This window comes from Lepus europaeus, chromosome 4 (assembly GCF_033115175.1).
Source record: "Lepus europaeus isolate LE1 chromosome 4, mLepTim1.pri, whole genome shotgun sequence".
NCBI classification, from domain to species: Eukaryota; Metazoa; Chordata; class Mammalia; order Lagomorpha; family Leporidae; genus Lepus; species Lepus europaeus.
This window is the reverse complement of record NC_084830.1, coordinates 66283420-66308184: the sequence shown is the minus strand read 5'-3', so window position 1 is coordinate 66308184 and position 24765 is coordinate 66283420. Positions and strand designations below refer to the sequence as shown.

General features: G+C 35.9%; 1 protein-coding gene across 4 annotated transcripts in view; it reads left to right on the top strand.

Annotated features, from left to right (window-relative positions):
- ZFHX4 (zinc finger homeobox 4) overlaps window positions 1-24765 on the top strand; it is a 210300-nt gene that overhangs the window by 161697 nt on the left and 23838 nt on the right. For all 4 annotated transcript variants that reach the window (XM_062188330.1, XM_062188331.1, XM_062188327.1 and 1 more), the window contains exons 5-6: window positions 5063-5131; window positions 19318-19434. In XM_062188330.1, the coding sequence (XP_062044314.1) occupies window positions 5063-5131; window positions 19318-19434 (186 nt within the window). The remainder of the gene's footprint in view (window positions 1-5062; window positions 5132-19317; window positions 19435-24765) is intronic.

Here is a 24765-nt window from a genome sequence, read left to right as displayed (position 1 = left end):
TTTAAAAAGTGCTTTCTCTTTTCAAGGAGAAAGAAAAAGAGAGATTTGCTAGATGAGTTTGATATTTGAACCCAAGCTAAGTGTCTGAAAACTATTTGTTTACTTATCAGAATAAGTATTCAGCTAAGAGAAAGGAAAGGTGAAAAACAGTAATGAGATGTAATAAGAGTAATAATGAGAGTAATAAGACTTACGGGTAGATGTGGCAGTGCCAAGTAATGACAGGGAGAAAGAGAGAGTCATGAAAACCTCTACTTTCATGATTACAACAGACCCTAAACATTTAGGAATTAAGCTTTTGTCTTTATAGATGAAGTTGTTTGGGTTAGGCTAAGGGGATACATGTTTAGAAGAACTCAGGCCAGCTGAGAAAAATGAATATTAAAAATAACTGAAGAATCAAAAAGAAAGCTAATTGTAGGATTTGAAAAAATGTAATTCAGTATATCTTTGTGCTAAGGGCACTGTTCCCAAAATGAAATTGTACGCACAAATCATTCTCCATTACTAACTGGGAGTGTCATAACGCATACAGAGAGCATCAATCAGGACCTGGCACAGGACAAATAATCTGCAAGATGTTGTTGATGATGGTGATTGTGATGATCAATATGCTATTCCATGGGAAATGCTGCTGATTACACCCACATTGTGTTAATAAAAATAGAATAATTTGGTATCATTTTCTCATGTCTGATCATTGCCAAATAGACTAGAGTAGAATACTGGATAAACTAAGTCAATAGCATTATTTTTAAATAGTATTAAGCAAGAAAGGTCAGGTGCTAGAGAACCCAGATTAGTAATCTAATTAAATCACCAGCCAAAGAGACAGATCATGTTAACAGCAGTCAGATTTGTTAGTACAGAGTGATTACTAAGGTGAAATATTGCAAGATGCTATGTGTCATTACTAGATTTTAAACATTTCCTTTTACACAGGCAGAAAAGCATAGATTAATCAGTTTATTTGATAACTTAAAAGCTCCTTTATTAAAATATTTATATCATTTGTATAAAGAAGAACATTGTTTAGGGTCTAAAAAGACTTTTGTGTCATACTGAGCCACATTCCTTTATGAGATTATTCGCACAAGTAGCTCTCATTGGAGCAGGCTCCAAGTGCCACATGACCTAATTTATGAGATTAAATAACAGTTTTTGATTTTGACATCTTGTACATTTCCTTAAATCATTATTAAATGAAAGGATTTTAGCATGGCACCAAACTATTACTTGGTTACATTTTATATTCAAGGAATGTAAATGTTTTATGAAATGCCAGAATTTTCACAAGATTAGCGGAAAATTGCTTCCCTCCCTGCCACTTGGCTTCTGGCCTTCAGTAACACTAGAAAAACGGGCTCCCAAATATTGTGGGATTACAACTGGTTACAACAAAAATTTCAAGCTTTTATACCACACAAAGGTTTCATCCCAGGTTCTGTTGATTTCTGACTTCATGACAAGTTGCCTTAATGTTTTTAAGCCCCAGTCTCCTGATTTGTACCATAAAGAATGATAATTGTCTCTTCATTCTATTATGAGGGCTACATTGCGTCTAATTAGGTAGTTTTTGACAGCATAGGAAAGGATTAGGAGCTCATTGTTTTATTTTCATTAATCTAAGGAGTAGCAATCATTTGGTCAAATTTCCTCAGTGTACTACTGATAACCTATTTTGAACAGGTCTGTATACTCTGAAGTGTGTGTGTGTGTATGTGTGTGTATGTAGTGCTAAGTATTCTTTGATAAATTATGGGGATTTTTTTTTTGCTACAAAAGAGGAAATACACATACACATTTATATATGTAACAGGAATTATTATCTGTGTTTGGTATAATTAGCAGAGCTTTAAATTAGAGCCTTGAGGCTCTGGCAAACTTTTATAAAATTCTCATGCTGAGACTTATCTGTTTCAGGCTATATGGTATAGATAATTTGAATAAAAGTGTCTTAGGTTACTTTAATACATTTGAGTCGGTCCTTATGCTGGAATCTGTGAAAATGAGAAGGTGCTCTTGAGGAACTCACATTTTTTTGGAAAAGCACATATGACTTATGTAAAAAAGTAACCACAATGTGTCATGATAAGTGCTGAAACCTATATATAAGCTAGTTGTTACTGGAGCACATCACTGTACTGTCTAAACTTTTGGTTTGGAGGGAAGAATAGGAGGTTAACAGGAGGAGAACAGAAAGGCATTCAAAGTTAATGGAAAAACACTCATCAAGGCATAAAGACCTGAGAAACTGCCAGAGGGAAGACGGTGGGTTGCCTGAGTGCCATGTTGGATGCACTTCAAGGCTGTGATCTATTTGGAATTTACTCGTGGTTTATAAGCAAAGACTGAGGATAAATTCTTCCTTTCAACACCAATTTAAGATATCATTACAGAAAAAGAAAATGATTTTTTTCTGTGTAGGGATGTGTGAGGTGTGGGCACTAAGTGTTTATTATGATTACATTGTTTTTAGACAGATTAACACCAAAGGCCAAAGGTTTGGATACAGCAGGGAAAAGAGTTAGTAAATGCAATAGTCTACTGATGTGCATTTCTATTTTCAAGGTTAATTATTTGTTTAGTTAAAGCATTCTGAATCAGACAGAGATGCTATTGCCTAGAAATATTAGATAAGCATGAACCTTTTTGTCAGGATAAAAATTCTATAATTCTTTTACAAAATGTCAAAATGTTTTTTTTTTTTTTTTGACAGATAGAGTTAGACAGTGGGAGAGAGAGACAGAGAGAAAGGTCTTCCTTCCGTTGGTTCACCCCACAAATGGCTGCCATGGCCGGCGCGATGCGCCGATCTGAAGCCTGGATCCAGGTGCTTCTTCCTGGTCTCCCATGTGAGTGCAGGGCCCAAGCACTTGGGCCATCCTCCACTGCCTTCCCGGGCCACAGCAGAGAGCAGTACTGGAAGAGGAGCAACCGGGACAGAATCTGGTGCCCCAACTGGGACTAGAACATGGAGTACTGGCGCCGCAGGCAGAGTATTAGCCTCATAAGCCGCGGTGCCAGCTCAAAATGTTTTCTTTATTTGTTCTCATTTTATTTGAAAGACCAGGAGAGGGATAGGGGAGAAAGAGAGAGAGAGAGAGAGAGAAACTTCTGTTCATTGGTTCACTTCCCAGATGCCCTCAACAGTCAGGGCTGGTCCAGGCTGGAGCCAGTAGCCTGAAACTCTATCTTGGTCTTCCATGTAGGTGGCAGGGACCCCAATACTTGCTGTCTCCCAGGGTTTGCATTAACAGGAAGCATCAGATATAGGATCCCGAGTTGTGACTTAATCATTATGCCACACACCTACCTTCTGCAATAACTTTTTAAAATTCTTGATATTTAACCACTTCTGACTTTGAATGCTACATCACATTGTATGTTTATTTGCATTTAGTATATTTTCTTTCAGTTATTGATTAGATAATTATATATTCATTTTACAAATGAGGGAATTGAGGCTCAAAGAGCTTATAGAATTTGCCCAAGCTCCACAAACTAGAAAGTGGTAGAGCAATGGTTTGTAATGAAGGTCCCGTATTTTTTTTAAAGTTTTTATTTAAGGAATACAAACTTCATGCATTTCACATACACAAATTCGGGAACACAGTAATTCTTTCTAACCTACCTCCCTCGTGCCCATACTCCCACTCTTCCTCTTCCTCTCTCTCTCATTTCCATTCTTATTTTTTACAAAGATCTATTGCAGTTAATTTTAACATTAACCCAACACTAAGTAAAGAATTCAGATATAACTCTTGAGTTATTATAATGCATCAAAGCAGAAAGAGAGAAATGTGAGGCAGAAAGATTATTGTAGAGGCTACTGAAATTGTCAAGGAAGAAAAGATGAAAAAGGAAATAGAGAGCGAAACATAACAAGAAACACTGTGAAATGGAATCAACAGCCTGTGATAATTTGTTGTGGACAAAGAATGATGTGTTAAAAGTGACTTCTGCTGGCGCAGTGGCTCACTTGGCTAATCCTCTGCCTGCGGCGCCGGCACCCCGGGTTCTGGTCCCAGTTGGGGCGCCGGGTACTAGTTCTAGTTGCTCCTCTTCCAGTCCAGCTCTCTGCTGTGGCCCGGGAGGGCAGTGGAGGATGGCCCAAATGCTTGGGTCCCTGCACCCGCATGGGGGACTGGGAGGAAGTACCTGGCTCCTGGCTTCGGATCAGCACATTGCCAGCTGTAGTGGCCATTAGGGGAGTAAACCAACAGAAGGCAGACATTTCTCTCTGTCTCTCTGTCACTGTCAATAACTCTCTCTCTGTCTCTCTCTCTCACTGTCTAACTCTGCCTGGCAAACATAAAAAATAAAAAAAAAATGACTTCTAAGGTCTGTTTATTTATTTATTTTTGTGGTTTATATTTAAGAGATTTCCAGTACAACAGGGAACAAAAAGGAAGAGTACAATTGGGGAAAAATCATGATTTCTGGTTTTGAGTTTAGCAAGCTGGGACATTGTTGGCACTTCGGCAGCTCAAATAAAAGATCAGAATAAAGATGTGGATTTGTTGATGACTTGGACTTATTCTCCAGGTTTCTCCCTCAAGTGCTTGATCTTCGCTTTGTTCTCTCACATCAGCTATAATATAATGAGTTTTTCTTTTCTTTTTGATACCTTGCAAAGAAGTAAAAGGATATGCAAAATGTATGTAATATGTCATTTCAGTATAGCATATATCTAATGTAGGCTTAGCCAAACAGAGGGAAAATCAGAATGAACCTTCCCTGCTTCTATATTTTGTCTATATTTTTTGTATTGGTTCTGTACTGTTGGTCTTCAGGAATTAAATCTAAACTCACCACTCCCTGGTCTCATTTTTTTAATTTTAATTTTTAATTAGTTTAAACAGATTCAATGTGTTTTGCAGATATAATTTTAAGAACACAGTGATGCTGACTAGGATGTAAGGTGTGCTAGAGACTCACCCGAGCTCCACATGATACTTTTCTCTTCTCCTGGCCATATTTTGGGTTCTGGTAATATTGGCTATAATATGAGAACTGGATGTGGTATGCTGATTACCTTTCATTCTGATATCCTCTGCAGAAACTGCCTCTTTGGGAGCCAGGACCTGTGAAGATGATCTTACTGAGCAACAGCTGAGAGCAACCTCAGGTAAATGTATCTATTCCTTCTCAAAATCTTGCCTTGTCCTAAATGAGTTGTTTGTTATTCTCATAATTTATATAATAAATATTCTCTGAAACGGCTCTAATTAGATCTAATCAATCCTTATACAAATGAGTGAAAAGTCAAATGTATTCAATATCTGAAAGCATAAATAAAGTGGCTATTTTTAAGGGTCATTGTATATTAAATAGAAAAATTGAAAGGAATATCAGACTTCCTATGTATCCTCTACCTCTACATATGCTTAGCCTTTCCCAATACCACCATCTCTCAACCAGAGGGCACATTCATTACAACTGATGGACCAGCATTGAAGAATCATTATCATCCAAAGACAATAGTTTATACATTAGGGTTGTACAAAAATGTAATGATGTGTATCCACCATTATAATATCATACAGAATAGTTTCAATTCTATAAAGGTTTCTCTCCATCTATTCATTGCTTCCTCCTCCCCAATTCTTGGCAATTACTTATAATTCACTGTCTGTTGATCCTACTTTTCCAGAATGTCATACAAATGGAATCATACAATGTACAGCCTTTGTGTATTGATTTATTTCCCTTAGTAATATGCAGATGCATTTAAGTTTTCTCTGTGTATTTTCATGACTTGAGAGCTCATTTCTTTTTAGCTCTAATATCTTGTTGTATGGAAGTATGAGAGTTTATTTATCCATTCACTGAATAAAATCTTAGGTGCTTCCAAATTTTGACAGTTATAAAGTAAGCTTCTATAAGCATCTATGTCCCTATATTTTTTTGTGTGGACATAAACTTTCAACTTGTTTGGGGAAGTATCAAGAATTACAATTGCTGGGTCATATAAAAGATGGTATTTGGTTTTGGAAGAAACTATCACTGTATTCCAATATGGTTATACCATTTTGCATTTCCAACAGCAACAGATGACAGTCCCAGTTGTTCTACATGCTCATCAGCATTTGATATTGACATTTAAAAAAATTATCCTTTCTAGTAAGTGTGTAGTAGTATCTCATTATTGTTATTATTTGCAGTTCCCTAATAACATGTGATGCAGAGCATCTCTCCATACGTTCATTTAGCAACTGTAAGGTCTTTGCCCCATTTTTTGATTAAATTGCTTGTTTTCTTATTATTGAGTCATAAGACCTTGTTTCTGCATTTGGGGTAAGAGTTCTTTATCAGATACATCTTTTGCAATTTTTTTTTCTCAAAGTCTGCATAGGTTCTTAATCCCCTGACAATGCCTTAATCTTAATGAAGTTCATCGTATTAATTCTTTCTTTCATGAATCATGCCTTTTGTGTGTTATCTAAAAAGTTATTGCCAAATACAAGTTCATGTAGATTTTCCTCCTAATCTATCTTCTAGGTGTTTTGTAGTTTTATGTCTTGTGTTTAGGTCTGTGATAATGTTTAAGTTAATTTTTCCTGAGAATGTAATGTTCTTGTCTCCATTTTTGTTGCATGTAATTATCTTTAGCTTCTCAAACAAAAAGTAACTCCTGTTTGATAATTTCTCATATTTATATTTAATAACTATGAGGATATTTCAAAAAGTTAATGGAAAAAATAGAATTAAAAGAAGTTTATTTTGGTGTGAAGAAATTTTGAAAATCATACATAGTTTTATATAATCCATATTTTACATGAATCTTTGAATATATAGCATGATGGATTCAAAAGAATTTTGTTAATCATTTCTTGTTGTATGACACAGTAATATTCTACTTGTCCTTGTATGCTGAAGTATTTTGAAAACAATTTCCAAGTAAAAAAATCACTCCAATACAAAGTCAGGATATCCTTTAAAAATTCAGCTTTAAGGTTTTTACTTTCAACTATGTATCATGAATTCTTTATTATTTTTATGTTGTTTTCTTATAGTAAACTAGAGAGCAAATTAAAGATAAAACAGAAAACCTATTTTTCTTTTTTTTATTTAGTAAATATAAATTTCCAAAGTACAGTTTATGGATTACAATGGCTTTCCACCCCCCCTCCCCCGATAATTTCCCTCCCACTCGCACCCCTCCCATCTCCCGCTCCCTCTCCCATTCCATTCACATCAAGATTCATTTTCAATTATCTTTATAAACAGAAGATCCATTTAATATATATTAAGTAAAGATTTCATCAGTTTGCACCCACACAGAAACACAAAGTGTAAAATACTGTTTCAGTACTAGTTATAGCATTACTTCACATTGGACAACACATTAAGGACAGATCCCACATGAGGAGTAAGTACACAGTGACTCCTGTTGTTGACTTAACAAATGGACACTCTTGTTTATGGCATCAGTAATCTCCCTAGGCTCTAGTCATGAGTTGCCAAGGCTATGGACGCCTTTTGAGTTCACTGACTTCGATCTTATTCCGACAGGGTCATAGTCAAAGTGGAAGTTCTCTCCCTTCAGAGAAAAGTAGCTCCTTCTTTGATGGCCCCATTCTTTCCACTGGGATCTCACTCACAGAGATCTTTCATTTAGGTCATCTTCTTCTTTTTTTTTTTTTTCCAGAGTGTCTTGGCTTTCCATGCCTAAAATACTCTCATGGGCTCTTCAGCCAGATCTGAATGCCTTAAGGGCTGATTCTGAGGCCAGAGTGCTGTTCAGGACATCTGCCATTCTACGAGTCTGCTGTGTATCCCACTTCCCATGTTGGATCTTTCTCTCCCTTTTTGATTCTATCAGTTAGTATTAGCAGACACTAGTCTTGTTTATGTGATCCCTTTGACTCTTAGACCTATCATTATGACAAATTGTGAACTGAAATTGATCACTTGGACTAGTGAGATGGCATTGGTACATGCCACCTTGATGGGATTATGTTGGAATCCCCTGGCACGTTTCTAACTCCACCATTTGGGACAAGTCCGATTGAGCATGTCCCAAATTGTACATCTCCTCCCTCTCTGATTCCCACTCTTATATTTAACAGGGGTCGCTTTTCAGTTAAAATTTAAACACCTAAGAATAATTGTGTGTTAATTACAGAGTTCAACCAATAGTACTAGAACAAAAAAAAAATACTAAAATAGATAAAGTATTACATTGTACATCAATAGTCAGGACAAGAGCTGATCAAGTCACTGTTTCTCACAGTGTCCATTTCACTTCAACAGGTTTCCCCTTTGGTGCTCAGTTAGTTGTTGCTGATCAGGAGAACATATGATATTTGTCCCTTTGGGACTGGCTTAATTCACTCAGCATAATGTTTTCCAGATTCCTCCACCTTGTTGCAAATGACCGGATTTCATTGTTTTTGACTGCTGTGTAGTATTCTATAGAGTACATGTACCATAATATCTTTATCCAGTCTACTGTAGATGGGCATTTGTGTTGGTTCCAGGTCTTAGCTATTGTGAATTGAGCTGCAATAAGCATTAATGTGCAGACAGATTTTTTGTTTGCCAATTTAATTTCCTTTGGGTAAATTCCAAGGAGTGGTATGGCTGGGTTGTATGGTAAGGTTATATTCAGGTTTCTGCGGAATCTCCAGACTGACTTCCATAGTGGCTTAACCAGTTTGCATTCCCACCAACAGTGGGTTAGTGTCCCTTTTCCCCCACATCCTCTCCAGCATCTATTGTTGGTAGATTTCTGAATGTGAGCCATTCTAACCAGGGTGAGGTGAAACTTCATTGTGGTTTTGATTTGCATTTCCCTGATTGCTAGTGATCTTGAACATTTTTTCATGTGTCTGTTGGCCCTTTGGATTTCCTCTTTTGAAAAATGTCTATTGAGGTCCTTGGCCCATCTCTTAGGTGGGTTGTTTGTTTTGATGTTGTGGATTTTCTTGATTTCTTTGTAGATTCTGGTTATCAACCCTTATCTGTTGCATAGTTTGCAAATATTTTTTCCCATTCTGTCGGTTGCCTCTTCACTCTCCTGACTGTTTCTTTTGCAGTACAGAAACTTCTCAATTTGATGCAATCCCAATAGTTAATTTTGGCTTTGACTGCCTGTGCCTCCAGGGTCTTTTCTAGGAAGTCTTTGCCTGTACCTATATCTTGCATGGTTTCTCCAATGCGCTCCAATAATTTGATGGTGTCAGGTCGTAGATTTAAGTCTTTAATACATGTTGGGTGAATTTTTTTTTGAGTGAATTTTTGTGTAAGGTGAAAGGTAGGGGTCTTGCTTCATGATTCTGCACGTGGAAATCCAGGTTTTCCAGCACCATTTATTGAATAGACTTTCCTTACTCCAGGGGTTGGTTTTAGATCCTTGATCAAATATAAGTTGGCTGTAGATGTTTGGATTGATTTCTGGTGTTTCTATTCTGTTCCATTGGTCTATCCATCTGTTTCTGTACCAGTACCATGCTGTTTTGATAACAACTGCCCTGTAGTATGTCCTGAAATCTGGTATTGTGATGCCTCCGGCTTTGTTTTTGTTGAACAAGATTGCTTTGGCTATTCGAGGTCTCCTGTGTCTCCATATGAATTTCAGCATCATTTTTTCCAGATCTGAGAAGAATGTCTTTGGTATTTTGATTGGTATTGCATTGAATCTATAAATTGCTTTTGGGAGAATGGACATTTTGACGATATTGATTCTTCCAATCCATGAGCATGGAAGATTTTTCCATTTTTTGGTATCCTCTTTTTTTTCTTTCTTTAAGGTTTTGTAATTTTCATCGTAGAGATCTTTAACGTTCTTGGTTAAGTTTATTCCAAGGTATTTGATTGTTTTTGTAGCTATTGTGAATGGGATTGATCTTTCTATACCCAAACTTAAAAAAACAATTACCATAAAAGGATGTTGTATATATCAAATGCTTTCTCTGCAACTATTGAGAAAATCATATGGTTTGTATTCTCCATTTCATTTATGTGATGGAATCCTGTGTATTGCTATGAACTGTTCATTGACTTACATACGTTAAACCACCCCTGCATTGCTGGGGCTGGTATAAATCCCATTTGTTCTGAGTGGATGATCTTTTAGATGTGTTGTTAGATTTGATTAGCTAGTATTTTGTTCAGGATTTTTACATTTTTGTTTTTCAGGGCTATTGATCTCTACTTCCCTTTTTTTGTATCTTTTTCTGATTTTGGAATTGAGGTAATATTGGCTTCATAGAAAGAATTTAGAAGAATTCTCTCCTTTTCTGTTTTCAATAGTTTAAGAAAAATTGGGTTAAATTCTTTAAAGATGTGGCATAATTCTGCAGTGAAGTCATCAAGTCCTGGATTCTTTTTTTGGGGGGAGGCTCTTTGTTACTGACTGAATCTCAGTCTTGTTTATTGGTCTATTCAGGATTTCTACATCTTCAAGTCTCAGTTTTGGTAAATTGTATGTGTCCAGAAATCTATTTATTTCTTACAGATTTTCCAATTTTTTAAAAAGATTTATTGAGTTATATGAAAGGCAGAGTTAGAGAGAGGCAGAGACAGACAGAGAGAGAGAGAGAGAGAGAGGGGAGGAGAGAGAGAGAGATCGATCTTCCATCTACTGGTTCACTCCTCAAATGGCTGCTATGGCCAGAGCTGGGCCAATCCAAAGCCAGGAGCCAGGAGCTTCTTCCAGGTCTCCCATACAGGTGCAGAGGCTCAAGCATTTGTGCCATCTTCCACTGCTTTTTCCTAGGCCATAGCAGAGAGCTGGATTGGAAGTGGTGCAGCTGGAACTTGAACCAGCACCCATATGGGATGCTGACACTTCAGGTGGCAGCTTTATCCACTATGCCACAGTGCTGGCCCCATATTTTTCAATTTTTTGGCATGTAGCTATTTGTAATAATTCATGATGATTGTTTTTATTTCTGGGATGTCAGTTATGACCCAGTTATCCCACTCCTGAAAATATAACTGAAGGAAATGAAATCAGCATATGAATGAGTTATCTATACTACTCTCATGTTTATAAGCAGCTCCATTCACAATAGATAAGATATAGAATCAACCTAGACATTCATTATCTGATGCACAGATAAAGAAAATGTGGAATATGTATATAAAATGTAATACTACTCAGCCTTAAAAAAGAATGAAATCCTGATTTTTGCAACAAAATGAATGCAATTGCCAATAATTATGCCTAGTGAAATAAGCCATACCCCCCAAAAGGCAAATATGCCATGTTTTCATTTATTTGTGATAGTTAATATATAGACTTTAAAAAATAATTTATATAAGTAGAATTGACATCTTTGGATTTATTGTTTATGGCCCTTTTCTATATTTCTGCTAAAGAGTGGTTTTTCTTTTTACTTGTTGAACTCCAGTAGAGCATTAAGCCTTTGACTATAAAGTAAATTAAAAATGTTATCACAAAAATTGAAAAGGAGAGAAAGGAAGAGGGAGGAAGAGAGCGAAGAAGGGAGGTATCATTAAGTTCTTATAATTGTATCTGTGTACTGCATTAAATTTATTTTCTTTATATTAAAAAACTAAATCACAAGCAAGCTATTTTTACATTGCGATAAATGTGACAAAGGAAGTAAAAAAGTAAAGGTTCTCAAAATGCAGTCCCATTAGATGTAACATCAGTTCAACCTAGGAACCTATAAGTATACAAATTCTTAGGCCCCATGCCAAGCCCAGTGAATCAGAAACACTGGAAATGGGATCCAGTAATCTGTGGTTAACAAGCCCTGCCCGTGATAGTAATTCCTGCTAAAGTCTGAGGGCTCCAGCTGTGTGACAGGTAAAGAGCTACTTGAGAAGCTGTGGACAGAGAAGTTCTCTGAGGAAATGTCAGATGAGCTAAGTCCTGAACAATGAGAAGCCAATTATGTAAAGAGTCTAGAGAAAGGTATTCCCAACAAGGTTGGGAATTCTACATTCTAAGGAAGAGAAAGCAAGCTAACATTGAGAAAGATTAGTGAGTGAAGAGTCAAAGAGCCAGAGATTTAGTCAGAACTGTGGGCAAGGGCCTAATCATTTCAGCCAAAGTAACGAGATGATATGTTATTCTAAATAAAGTAGTAAGCTATAACAGACTTCAAGCAAGAGAATGGCTTACTTTTATTTAGTTTTGCAGAATAAATTATATGAAGACTTTACTTTCGTAAATCCTACCTAGTTATGAGACAATTCAGGAATACAGATAGGAGATTAAGGATAACAGCAGTAGAAATGTAAAGAAGTAGATTAATTATTGCTGATGGATAAGATGCATATGAAATGAAACATGAAAAGTTAAAGCAGATTCTTCATTGAGGTGGGTGGTGCCACCATTACCATAATGGTAAGAGAAAAATGGAGTGAGGTGTGTTATTTAAGGGAGTTGGAGGGGAGGAATGAGCTTTGCTTTGGGCATATGGTCTAATATGCCTCTTAGACATTCAACTGGAGCTATAAAATTTAAATCCATGCTCCTGGATGAGATATCTAGGAAAATAACTTAGAGGGTTTGCACCAATGTTGGATACACTTACTTATGTGTTTAATGGAGGAAACCCCAACCACAGTGAACAAGAGAGAATTTTTAGAGAGGTATGAAACTATAGTAATCTGATGCAATGAAATCAGGGAACTTTACATTTTTTAAGAAGAGGGGGCTGGTGTTGTGGCATAGCAGGTAAAGCTGCCATCTGCAGGGTTGGCATCCCATATGGGCACCGGCTCAAGTCCTGGTTGCTTTACTTCTGATCCAGCTCTCTGCTTTGGCCTGGGAAAGCAGTAGAGATGGCCCAGGTCCTTGGGCCTCTGTACCCATGTGGGAGACCTGGAGGAAACTACTGGTTCCTGGCTTCAGATTGGCTCAGCTTCAGTCATTGTGGCCAACTGGGGAGTGAACCAGTGGATAGAAGACATTTCTCTCTTTCTCTCTCCCTTTTTCTCTCTCTGAGTAACTCTGATATTCAAATAAATAAATATTTTTATAAAAAAAGAAAGAAGGAAGAATAATATCTTTTGAATAAAGGAAGTTAAGTAAGATTCAGAGTAGTGACCATTGAATTTCATAGCATAGAACTCATTGGTGACTTTCGGAAGAGCAGCTGATGTGAATAGAAATCATACTGGCAAAGGTTAATAATGGATGTGATTTAGTAGAGACAGAAAATGCAGCAAACAAATATAAAAGACCCAAACCAGACCACCCAAATAAACAATATACCTGTTTTAAATTTTACTGAGGGATTTAGAAGAAAGGAGTCTATATTATTCCTTTTTTCCTCCAATATTGCTTTCTAAATTTAATCTCATGTCCCAACTAATATATATTATCTGCCTACTATATGAGGGGTCTTCAAAAAGTTCATGGAAAATGTGTATTATGAAATAATCATGTATGGATTTCAAAAATTTTTTGCACAGAAATAAACTTACCTTTTAGTTCAATTTCCCAAACGTTTTGAAATGGTCTCATATTTTAGACATTGTTCCAGGTGCTTTCTTGTAAAAAAATGAGTAAGATAATCATGATTTGCAGAAAAATTTATCAATTATAGAAAGTAGATAATATACAGATAATTTCCACATATAATGGTGAGTTGTTTGACATCAATGCACAGGGAAGAGAAAAAAAAAAAAAAACTTATCCAGAAACATTAATGCTCAATGTTTAGCACATGCTTTTTGAATAAGAAAACAACTAGTAGTATTAGTAATAATGACACAGATATTATTTATTTTTGTTTTTATATACGTGAGAGAGTGACAGAGAGAGACATGCAAAGAGAGAAAGCACTCCCATCCGCTGGTTCATTCCTGCAAATACCCACGATGGTCAGGGATGGGCCAGGGATGGGCTGGAGCTAGGCCAAGGCAGAAGACAGGAGCTAGGAGCCAGGAGTCAGAAGCTAGGAATACAATACAGGTCTCCCATGTAAGTGGCAGGAACTGAATTACTTAATCCATCACTGTTGCCACCCACAGTCTGTATTGGTGGAAAGCTGGAGTGAGGAACTAAAGGTAGGAATGGAATTCAGGTACTTCAATTTCAGACGCGAGTATCTCAACCTTTAGGCTATCTTCTCTACAGATATCATTTTTCAGTGTTTGTTTTGTGCTAGGCTCTATGCTGACAAATTTTTACACATTATCTCGTAATAATAAACATATGAGGAATGTATTATTAACTTCATTTTTACAGATGTTGAAACTGATATTCTTTAATCTGGGCTTAAAGGAAAAGTGGGAGTTCTACAGGAAAGAGAAGTTGCTCTAGATGAGATAAAAGTGTGACAATATGTACAGGGAGGGAAAGAGCAGTAAAAATGCTTGAGCATTTCTTGAACAGTGGTTACAAAATATGACCTGGGCAAGGACTATTGGCATCATCTGGGAAATTGTAATACATACTCTCAAACCTCACTCTAGACTTACTAAATCTGAAACGTGAAAGGTGGGACCCAGCAAAGTGTGTTTTGATAAGTCTCCCAGGACACTTGAATGTGAGGAGACTGTTCTTAAGTATTAAATGCTCGGTAGGAAGTACAGTAAGGACCAGACTGGAGTGGTACACAAAGACCAGGTTCCTTGGAAGTATTTTTCCCACACTGATGATTGCGCTTTTTTTTTGGTAAGTGGTTGGAGGCATATAACTAGATTATATGGTGGATAGATTTGAGTTGAGAAGGACTAAACATGAAAAAGATGGAGGAGTCCAGGAAAGAATTCTCACAAGCATGGTGTCTTTAAATTTTTTAAATGAATTTCTTTTTTAATCATTTGAAAAAGACACAGAGAGAGAGAGAGAGAGAGAGAGAGAGAGAGAGAGACAGAGAGAGATTGAATATCTCCCATCTGCTGGTTTACTCCCCAAATACCCAAAGCATCCAGGGCTGGAACAGGCCAACCACAGGGGCTAGGAACTCAATATGGGTTTCCTACATTGTTGGTAGGGACTCAACTACCTGAGCCCTCACCTGCTGCCTCTCAAGGTACTCACTGGCAGGAAACTGCAACTGGAAGTGTAGCTGGAACTTGAACCCAGGCACTCTGATAGGGAATGTGGACATCTGAGGTGGTGTTTTAACTGATGCAAATACAGATTCTCAACGTATAAAACTAACTGTGTTTAAGTCATTATCTACTGCAATGCTTTTTTAGAAGACTCAGAAGAGGGGGAACTAAACTGAACTGTATCATAAAACAATGGGACACAGCATGTTGACTGATACTTAGATCGAAGAGATTTCACTGAATAGATTTGCTCATAAATTGTATAATTTTATAGGATAAATTAACAGTGGTCTTCAAACTTTTTTTATTATTTAAATGAAAATTCCCTGAACTATTCATTCAAAAACTTGTCTTAAATATAGTTAATGTGTATGTAGAATACCTATTAAAATTTTAGACCTATTAAAAATGCTGGGATGAAGTTGGCATTGTGGCACAGTGGGTTAAGCCACAGCCTGTAACAACTGGCATCCCCTATGCGTGCCGATTCCAGTTCCAACTGCTCCATTTTTGATCCAGCTCCTTGCTGATGTTTGCTAAAGAGCAGAAGGTGGCCTAAGTGCTTGGGCCCCTGCCACCAATGTGGGTGCCACTACAGCCATTTGGGGTACTGAACCAATGAGTGGAAGATCTCTCTATCTCTCCCTCTCTCTCTGTAGCCTTGCCTTTCATAAAAATAAATACATATTTTTAAAAATGCTGAGGCAATTTAATTATACTATACTTCTATAATATAAGACTATGGTATTTTGTCATCTTTTTTCAAAAAAACAAATGTGTTATTTGTCTAAAAATTTATACATTTTAGTGAACCTTAATTTTAAACTCAAGTACATACATATAAAGTTTAACCTACAAATAGATTTTATATTTTATATATTCCATGAAACAAAATACTAATTAAAAATATGTATGCTGTGAATATAATAGTATTATGAAAGATCATATGTTTTAAATAGCATGTCGTGTATTAGTGAAGAGATTTATTGATGAAAACAGCAATCACTTTAGTATCTTTATTTTAGAATTATATTTCCCTCAATTTTCTCTAAAGTGTCCCTTAATACATTTAATCTTTTACACACACACACATACACACACACATCCTATATAACATATTTTATGGCGTTTTACAACTGAGGGAATGTGGTGCTTGAAAATTAGGATGTAGGCACTCCCAAATCCTAAGCTACAGGTTTTCTAAAGTGGTTTCTCCACATTAATACTGGTGACTCTAAAGTCTGTTCATATAAGGAATGTCAAATTTATTTCTAAAACTCTTTGAGAATGAAAATGACCTTTTATTCTGACTTATATGAAACTTTATGGTGTGTATAAGTTACCTTGTGATAATGTTTTTGCATGATTAGAAATTTGCAAAGTTCTTAGGGCTCCAAAGAGCCTACCTGTAATAAACAGCTTTCGCCTTCTAAACCACAAAACAGGTCTGAATTGCTTGAGCATTAGAGCTAATTGCCTGCTTACTTCAAAGGAAGAAACCGAAAAGAGAAAGCAGAAAAAAAGTCATAGAAGCTGGAGCATTGCAGGGAAATCCACCTCTAAAGGTTATGAGTTGTGGCTTGGAGGAGCTGGGCAAAGTTATGGCCTCAGCACTGCTGTTTGCGATTAAGTTGATGGGGAGAGTCTATCCCACAGTATTTCCCTGCTGCTGACACAGCCTCTTTGTTCACATTCAGATTTCTCAAACTGTTGCCAGGGTCAGGCTGAGGTCAGACACCACAGTGATGTATAGAAGAACATGTCTGGGAATTTCTCTCACACTTAAAACACATACCAGAAAATGAAGACGAGGACCCTGCAAAAATCTGTCTGATGAGACCCAGATTATACTGTAGCTTTTCTTTTAGTGCCTTCATAATTTTCTTTTTCTTCTCCCGACACACAATGTTTTATTAATGCGGGTTGCGATAGCCCTTACAATTTTATGTCCCCTCAAGATAAGGACACTCAGTAGCACTCTGACACTTCATTTTCCAGCCCAGGGGGAAAGGCCCAGTAAATTTACTCCAAGAAGTCCTGCATCCCTCCCTAGGATGAGCTGAAAAGTCATTTCCATTGGCTGTTGCAGGTTGCCGGCCTGACACTGGATATCACGCCACGTGTGTGAACTTGGCAAGACGCAGCTCCATCCGGTCATGATCTTGGCTTTCCAGCCTCCCCAACCTAACTCGGCCCTTGTACCCACCAGGCTTGCTTCATGCGTGCAGCAGGAAGTCATGTTTCATCAGTGATTGTCACTGATGTGTGAACCAGGCCAAGAGCTGGAAGTGTTGATTCTTTCTCTACTTAAAGTTAAATTTCTATGGGCATTTGCCTTAAAAGGAGGCTTCCTTCAGACCCCCAGATGGTTCATCCTGCGATCATTTGTCTCTTTTCTGTTCCCTACAAATGTTTTCTTTTTAAATGTTTATTTATTTTCATCTACTTGAAAGAGATAAGAGAGAGAGAGACAGAGTGACAGAGAGAGACAGAGATCCTCCATCTGCTGTTTCACTCTCCAGATACCCACAACAGCCAAGGCTGTGCCAGTAGAAGCCGTGAGAGTCTGAAAGTACAACAGGGTCTCCCTTGTAGGTGGCAGAAACCCAAACATTTGAGCCATCGCTTGCTGCCTCCCAGGATGCATAGCCAGGAAGCTGGGTTGGAAGCAGAATAGCTGGGACTCAAACCACTACTCCAATATAGAATGCAGGCATCCTGAGTGTGGCTTAACCTACTGGGCCGCAAGTTCTGCCCCTCCCTTCTGCTTTTGAGCAGAGGGAAAGTGCAGAAATGGGATAAATGGATTTGTATGATGCCTTTGAGGGCTCACAGCTGAAACAAACTCTTATTATGAATTTATTAAATGTCCTTTAGCTTTTTGGAGTTTCCTATGGAGCCCAGAACTGTCCCCCTCTGTTGTTTTCCTGCTCACACAGTTGTAGAGCATGGCTGACAAGTGAGGCACTAAATAGAATTTTTTTTTTTTTTTTGTGCTCAGCTGCTACATATGACAGTGGATATTTCATTCTGCTGTCAGAATGTTATTAATAAAACATGGGGTGTGGAGAGGGCCACGATTTCCCCTTTCAATCACTATAGCATTTGCAATGAAAATTTTATTCAGTGTGTAATTTTCAGTTAATGCTTGACACTTAAAATGTCCGTAGCAGCGTTTTGTATGGTTATTGAAGGGTTAATTGTATCATGTTCTCTGCATAAAAGCTCTGCTTATCAAAAGCAAATAGAAGAGTGTATGCAAATGTGTGTCGATGACCTTTTGCCTTTCCAGGGTTAATTTATATGGTCATTAAAGATTTTATGAAATTGAGCAGCCTGGTGCTTCAAATCCCATTTTACCTTCTTCTCCTAATTTATGTAATTCCTACCTGAACTGGGGAATATGATTTTTATTTTTTTGTGCTGCAATGAAAACAGCATGGCATGCTGTGGGGAGTTGTGAGCCTGGCTATCTGGCATTACTCAGATTGCTAAAAATTCATTAAAATGTGACATCAGCACAGTGAGAGACAAATGATCGCAGGATGAAAGAGAACAGTGGGCCTTTCACGGATTAGTGCTACACAGCCCCAGCATAGAGGCTAACTGCATAAACAGATTAATCCACTAGCAGTGGCATAGCTAAGATTTACAGAATAATTAAATAGGGTTGAGTTATTATGAGGATTTTCATGTAATCTAGCTGGTGTGAACCCGTGAATGAGGTGTGGGATGACGTGGTTGTCATAGAAGTATACCTTTTCTGTACTTTGCTCTGTATAGCTCCCCCTATAGAAAAGAAATCCCCAGTGTAACTCAAGTTTTGAGATCTTCCAAAAAAATTTCAAAGAATTCCTCTTAGGTCTAGGACTTGAAGGAGGAGTAACACTGGTCTTATATTTAACTTGTTCTCACAGTATTTCACTAAGTATTTTTTTCAGAGACTCCAGTTAGTCCTGACACCTCTTCAAGTCCATGGAGCCAATGGATCCATGTTGTTACAAGTTTCCATTATTAAAATTACAGAATTGCCTTACAGCCAACCTGTAAATATTTTTCAGCTTTAACTGTACTAAAAAATGTTTTATTTCACCACAGTAAATGAACATGCTCTCCATGAATACAAAAGGAATTGCTTTTTGATAAAAATTCTCATTGGTATAGACAGCATGTTCTAATACAGACTTTTGCATAAACTTATGTTCTCTTCTAAGTGAGAATGTCTGCAGATTATCATAAATAAAGCATTTAAGTGGCCACCTATTCTATTTCAGCGTGCATTTTGGGGGGTTTCAATTCTATTGACTGGTCTTCCTTTCTTAACAGAAGAACAAAGTGAGGAGGCAGAAGGCGCTATTAAACCTTCAGCAGTGGCTGAGGATGACGAGAAAGACACAAGTGAGAGAGACAATAGTGAAGGCAAGAACTCTAATAAAGACTCTGGTAAGATGCTGGACTCTTTCACCTTTCATATCTCTATACCCATTCCTTGCAATCAACCTTTCCTTCACTCCCCCTGTCCAGCCCCAAAGCTTATTAAAAGCTTTTATTCATTTTAAACTGTCTGAACATTCCCACTACTATTCATTTCATGTGCATTTTGCATGTGATTTCTATCAGTAGCCTCCCATTGACCTATTTTTAATCATAACCATCTGACAGAATAGATGTGGATAAGTTGAAGAATATTACAGGACGACCAGCGAGATTATTTTTTAATCAAATCAGTTTGTGTGCTTGTAATTTTTTAAGCGCCTTTCATTAATCTTAGCTATACTTGTGATTCCTCTGATGGCATATTAATTTTTCATAAGCACTGGATTAGATATCACTTGAATTTTGTCATTCAATCATTTGATCATATGTACCCCCAAACCATGTAACCCTAAAACTAAATACTATTTTTCCTTGCTTTTTTAAAAATTTATAACTTGCACTCAGGAATTTGCCCTTTTTAAGGGCATCTATTTGAGGCATTTCAAACAAAATCCAGCAAAAAAAGTTTACAGATGATTCAGCCTAAGAAAGAGGAAATATCATTGAAAAGGGATTAGGTGCTGGGTAATTTTGATCTTCTAGAATAGACAAATCCCAGTAATGAAAGCTACTGTCTTTGAAAACAAACCTTCGTGTCATGACATTTACTTGTGCACAAACAAACCCTAGGCCAGCATCTGGTGTGGATACCTAAGGCTTTTTCAGTGTTTGATTTGGCAAATATATGACTTCATCCATGCTTTGTATGTATGAGATGGAAATCTATGGTCACAATGAATATTACATTGGCTACTTTTGCTGCACGCTATACCTAGTTTTATTATGTTGGAGTCATTGAAGCAGAAGAAGTGCTGAAACGGGTTCAAGCCTATTAGTTTCAGGTAGTCATCTATCTTTCTTTTCCTTGAATTTCAGTGACAGCTGCATATAAAGAAGCTTGTACTCACTATAATGATATTGGGTTGTATGAAAATATCATTTTTACATGCAAGTTTTTTTTAAACCTAGATTATTCCATGTTTGTAATTCAGTTTTTGCATATCTAAGTTTTTATTCCCCTCCAAAATTATTTCAAGGGTCACCCTGCTCCGCTTCTCACACTGTTCAATGCTAAATTTCTTTCAGGAGTCCAGTGAGAAAAGTACCATTGAAATGGACTCTTAGGATATAATGTCTAACATAGGATTTTAATTTGATTTAAACATACAAGATCTAATGCTGTTATTGAGACCAAAGAAAGGTAAAAATATGTTCTATCTGTATATTAATAAGCCAATCCCAGAAGACACTGACTGACAAGGAATTTGAAGTAACCAGGTATTATTTAATGTCAAGGGTAGAACCATATAAGTCACATTTTGAAAAGGGTTGGAAATAACCAAGTGGTCAGTTCACTCCCTCTCTAGGATGGACCTCATCAAAACTAGCTGTTTGATTGGTTTGTGGAGGGAGGGCAGGATTCTGTTCATATTCAGTAATGTCGTTCACATAGTACTACTAAAACAGATTACAGAGTATATCCCTCTCATTCTTCCAAAGATGTACCAATCACACCAATATCACATTAGAGTTTATTGAGTGCCTATGTAATACTTGGATAAGTAACATTATGCTAGCTTTTAAAGATCGAATAGCTAGTACCTTGTGAAGGATAGATTCTGGGAATTCCTTGACAATGAATCAAATCTTAGCGTCAAAGAAAGAATCTTGCTTGGAACCTATCAGAGATGCAAGGGTTCTATCTCCACCAGTTCTATTTACTGCTTGCCTTAAGTAATGGTGCAGTCATTTTCTTGTGGTCTGATGAGTTACTTTTTTGATATATAAGAGGATACAGGTCATGGTATAATAATGGTAGTTCTTTAAAAATTTTATCCCCAGTTATACAGGGAGATCTTCAGAATGTCCATCATGAAAAATGTGTATTATAAAAAAAAAAAACAGATTCATAGATATCAAAAACTTTTTGCTCCAAAATATATTTAACTCTTAATTTCATTTTTATGTAAGTACCCTCATATGTATGGGACAAAAATGGGCTCTATGCAAGAATCAATTAAAAATAAATACTAAGATACAAATACTTAGTTTTGAAACCTCCCAGCCTTTAAGACAGTTCTTGTTATGGAAAATTAGCATGTACTATGACAACGTTTTCTGCTATCAAAATTAAGTATTATTAGGTTAAAATTATCACTTTTTTCTTGTAACACTTCTAAATAAGAACTTAAAGTATATACTCTTATGTGAGTTGTAAATATCAAAAGAATACCAACAACCTCAAAGATTAATCTCTATGTTAATAAGTTAGTGGGAAACAATTTGACCTGACTTTAACACAGAATTTTTGAGACATGAAGGAATTAACACGTTTGGAAGACTATGTTTGTGTAAGCTGTTGTGCTGTGTTGCTGACATTAATCTGTAGGACTAGAGCTTTCAAAATGAGACTTAGCAATATGCAAGTTATATTTGTTGAATATTCATTCATAATAGAAAAGCCTCCTAATGCCTCATTTATATTGTCATTTAAATCTAGTGCCACTTTAGATTAATTATAATCCAAATTATAGCTCTGTGCAGTACAAGAATTAATATAGAGTTTATCCAGATTAATACATTTGCATTGAAAATGTAATATGTCTCTGCCATGGCTAAGGGGACCACTTTTTAATAAGGGAGTAAACATGAGGAAAGATGGAAATTAACCTTCATTATTGCAATTAAATTTATCCTTTCATTCTAGTCTCATTAGAAAGAATACTGTACTGGTAATTATAATTTAGAATTGATTGGAATTAAATAACATCTTCTGTTATATCCAAGTTTTATAATATTCAAATTTTATCAAATATATTGATTCATAAATAACAACAGTGTTTTACTGTATTTTCAAAATTTGCCATGAGTACATGTGTGTTACTGGATTTTCTTCACTTGTTATGAGCATAAGCCATTTTGCAACCTTCTGTATTTCAGGGATTGAAAATTATTAAGTAGGCGGCATCTGGATTGAAATGAATTATGTCATTTTTACAGGAGCAATCTCATGCGAGTTCAATAATCCCATAACTAACAGATAATCATTGTTTCATCTATTTGGCAGTACTTATTTGTAATTAGACTTTATTTTTTAGTTAAAATGCATTAAAATGATGTTGTTCATTGAGAATAGCGTCCTTTATAACACAAAATTCTGTTCCCATTCCAAAATCTTTTCTGATGTAGGGTAACAAACAGGGATTAATTCAAAAAAAGTTGTAGATCCAAACTATGAGTAATCACAAAGCAATCAAAAGTTTTCTAAAATTAATTGGACCTTATTTAATAGAAGGCATTTCCAGGATAACATCATCTAAAAAAATCTGAGAGTTGATTTCCTGTAATTTGCCAGAGATGCCATAATATTAAACCTGAGATAGCACCCTTTTGAGTATAAAAGGCATGTGTGCTTAAAATGTAGCTTCCATTGTCTTACAAATAATCCCTAGAACCTGTTTCATCTTCAAGAGTCTACTTTTGTCTTATATTATTCATCTAAGTAGTCTCTGTTCCTTCTTATTCTCAGTGGCATGCATTTCTGGGGTGTCTACAATTTTACAACTTATTAATTTAAAAGAAAATAGTATTTAGGGGGCTCCTAGTTTATTCTTAAATCATGATTTATTTAACTAAGTTAGCCCCCCAAAATTGATTTTGACATATATGTTGGGTTGAATTCTGTTGCCAACAATTACTGCAGTTATTGTCATACAATAGTGACTCTAAAACTTTTATTTTCTTGATGTAAAATTGAATCACTAAATTCAAAAGCAATTATACTTTTGATAGCTATCAATATGCATAGAATAAAAATATATTCTTAATATATGTAATATTAATTATACCAAATATGCACACCAATATAAGACTCAAGAAAATGTTACAAACCTTGAAATTGCTACTTTTTTGATCCTTTGTAATGTCAATATTAGAGTAAAATCTATACATTTGATATATTTGGAAGTTTCTTGAAGATTTATTCTATTTTTGATGCTTCAAAGGGTCTGCAAGCAATGAGAGTCACAGAAATTTTTTTTTTTTGTATGAGATAGTCTTTGAGAACATAAGGAATAGGATCTACTTATTCTTTGGACCTGTCCAATTTAGACATTATATCATTCTCTTAAGGAAATATTTTTATTCATCAATGGGAATTTTTTAAAAAAAAGTTCACAGGAGAGGGCAGGTAATACACATTTGATGATTTAAATGAAAATCATTTTTTTTACAACTTGATCTGACACATTTTCACTGTGTTTTTCAAAATATTTTTAAAACAAGAGCACAAAGTATATTCTGCCTTAAAAAAGAAAAAATATTTTTGATGCCAGAATTAATTATAAGATAAACGTACAGTTTTTTTTATGTGTCTCTGGATATCAAATGCTTAGATATCTTTTAGTTAATATGAGATTTTTTAATGTATCTCAATTTTAAGATCATTTAAGTACAACATAGAAAAATTATTTTTTCAAAGATTTAATGAGAATCTATATTTTCTGAGGGGTATATGTATATGCGTGTGTGCATGTGTATCAGTGTATTGATTCAAATAAAGTCTAGATAATATAAATTTAGAAATCAATATCAGTATAATCTGATGAAAACTTATCACTAATTCTATATTTACCACAAACCCCGAGAGACTAAAATTATTGTCAATGCATTATTTAAATTGTATTTAGTTTAATCTCTTCAAAGTCACTTTTATTTTCAAATTTCTTTCTTTTTGAATTTGAGATTTCTGAAATTGTATATGTGTTATAAAACATGCATCTCTATCAATGGTAGAAATAAGAATGTGTTTTTTTGTGCTGTTCCTTTTCACTTTGTTTCCATAACATCTTTGACCTTATTTTTAAATTAAAACTGGGTTATTTTGCAATAAGGTGCAATTTGTTCATTTATATGAACCGTATGTGGATTGAAAATAAAATCAAGATAAATCTTCATGCACAGCATACAATCAGATTACGCCTGGACTATATATTTACGCGGGGTCTGATAGCAATCAATGGTTTAGCTTCATTGCATTTCAAGATGTATTTGCACCCAGTTGTCCAGTGATAGTGTCCTCACCCTGGAAATAATTTAGTTGCAAATTGACTGGAAGATGGTGAAAATTGAAAGTTAAAATTAGAAATACTCATAATAAACAGCAGAAAAAAGGTCAGATGATGCCGTGCTATGATGAGATTGGAATGGCTAGTAAATGAGGTTTTGTGTTTGTCGTGA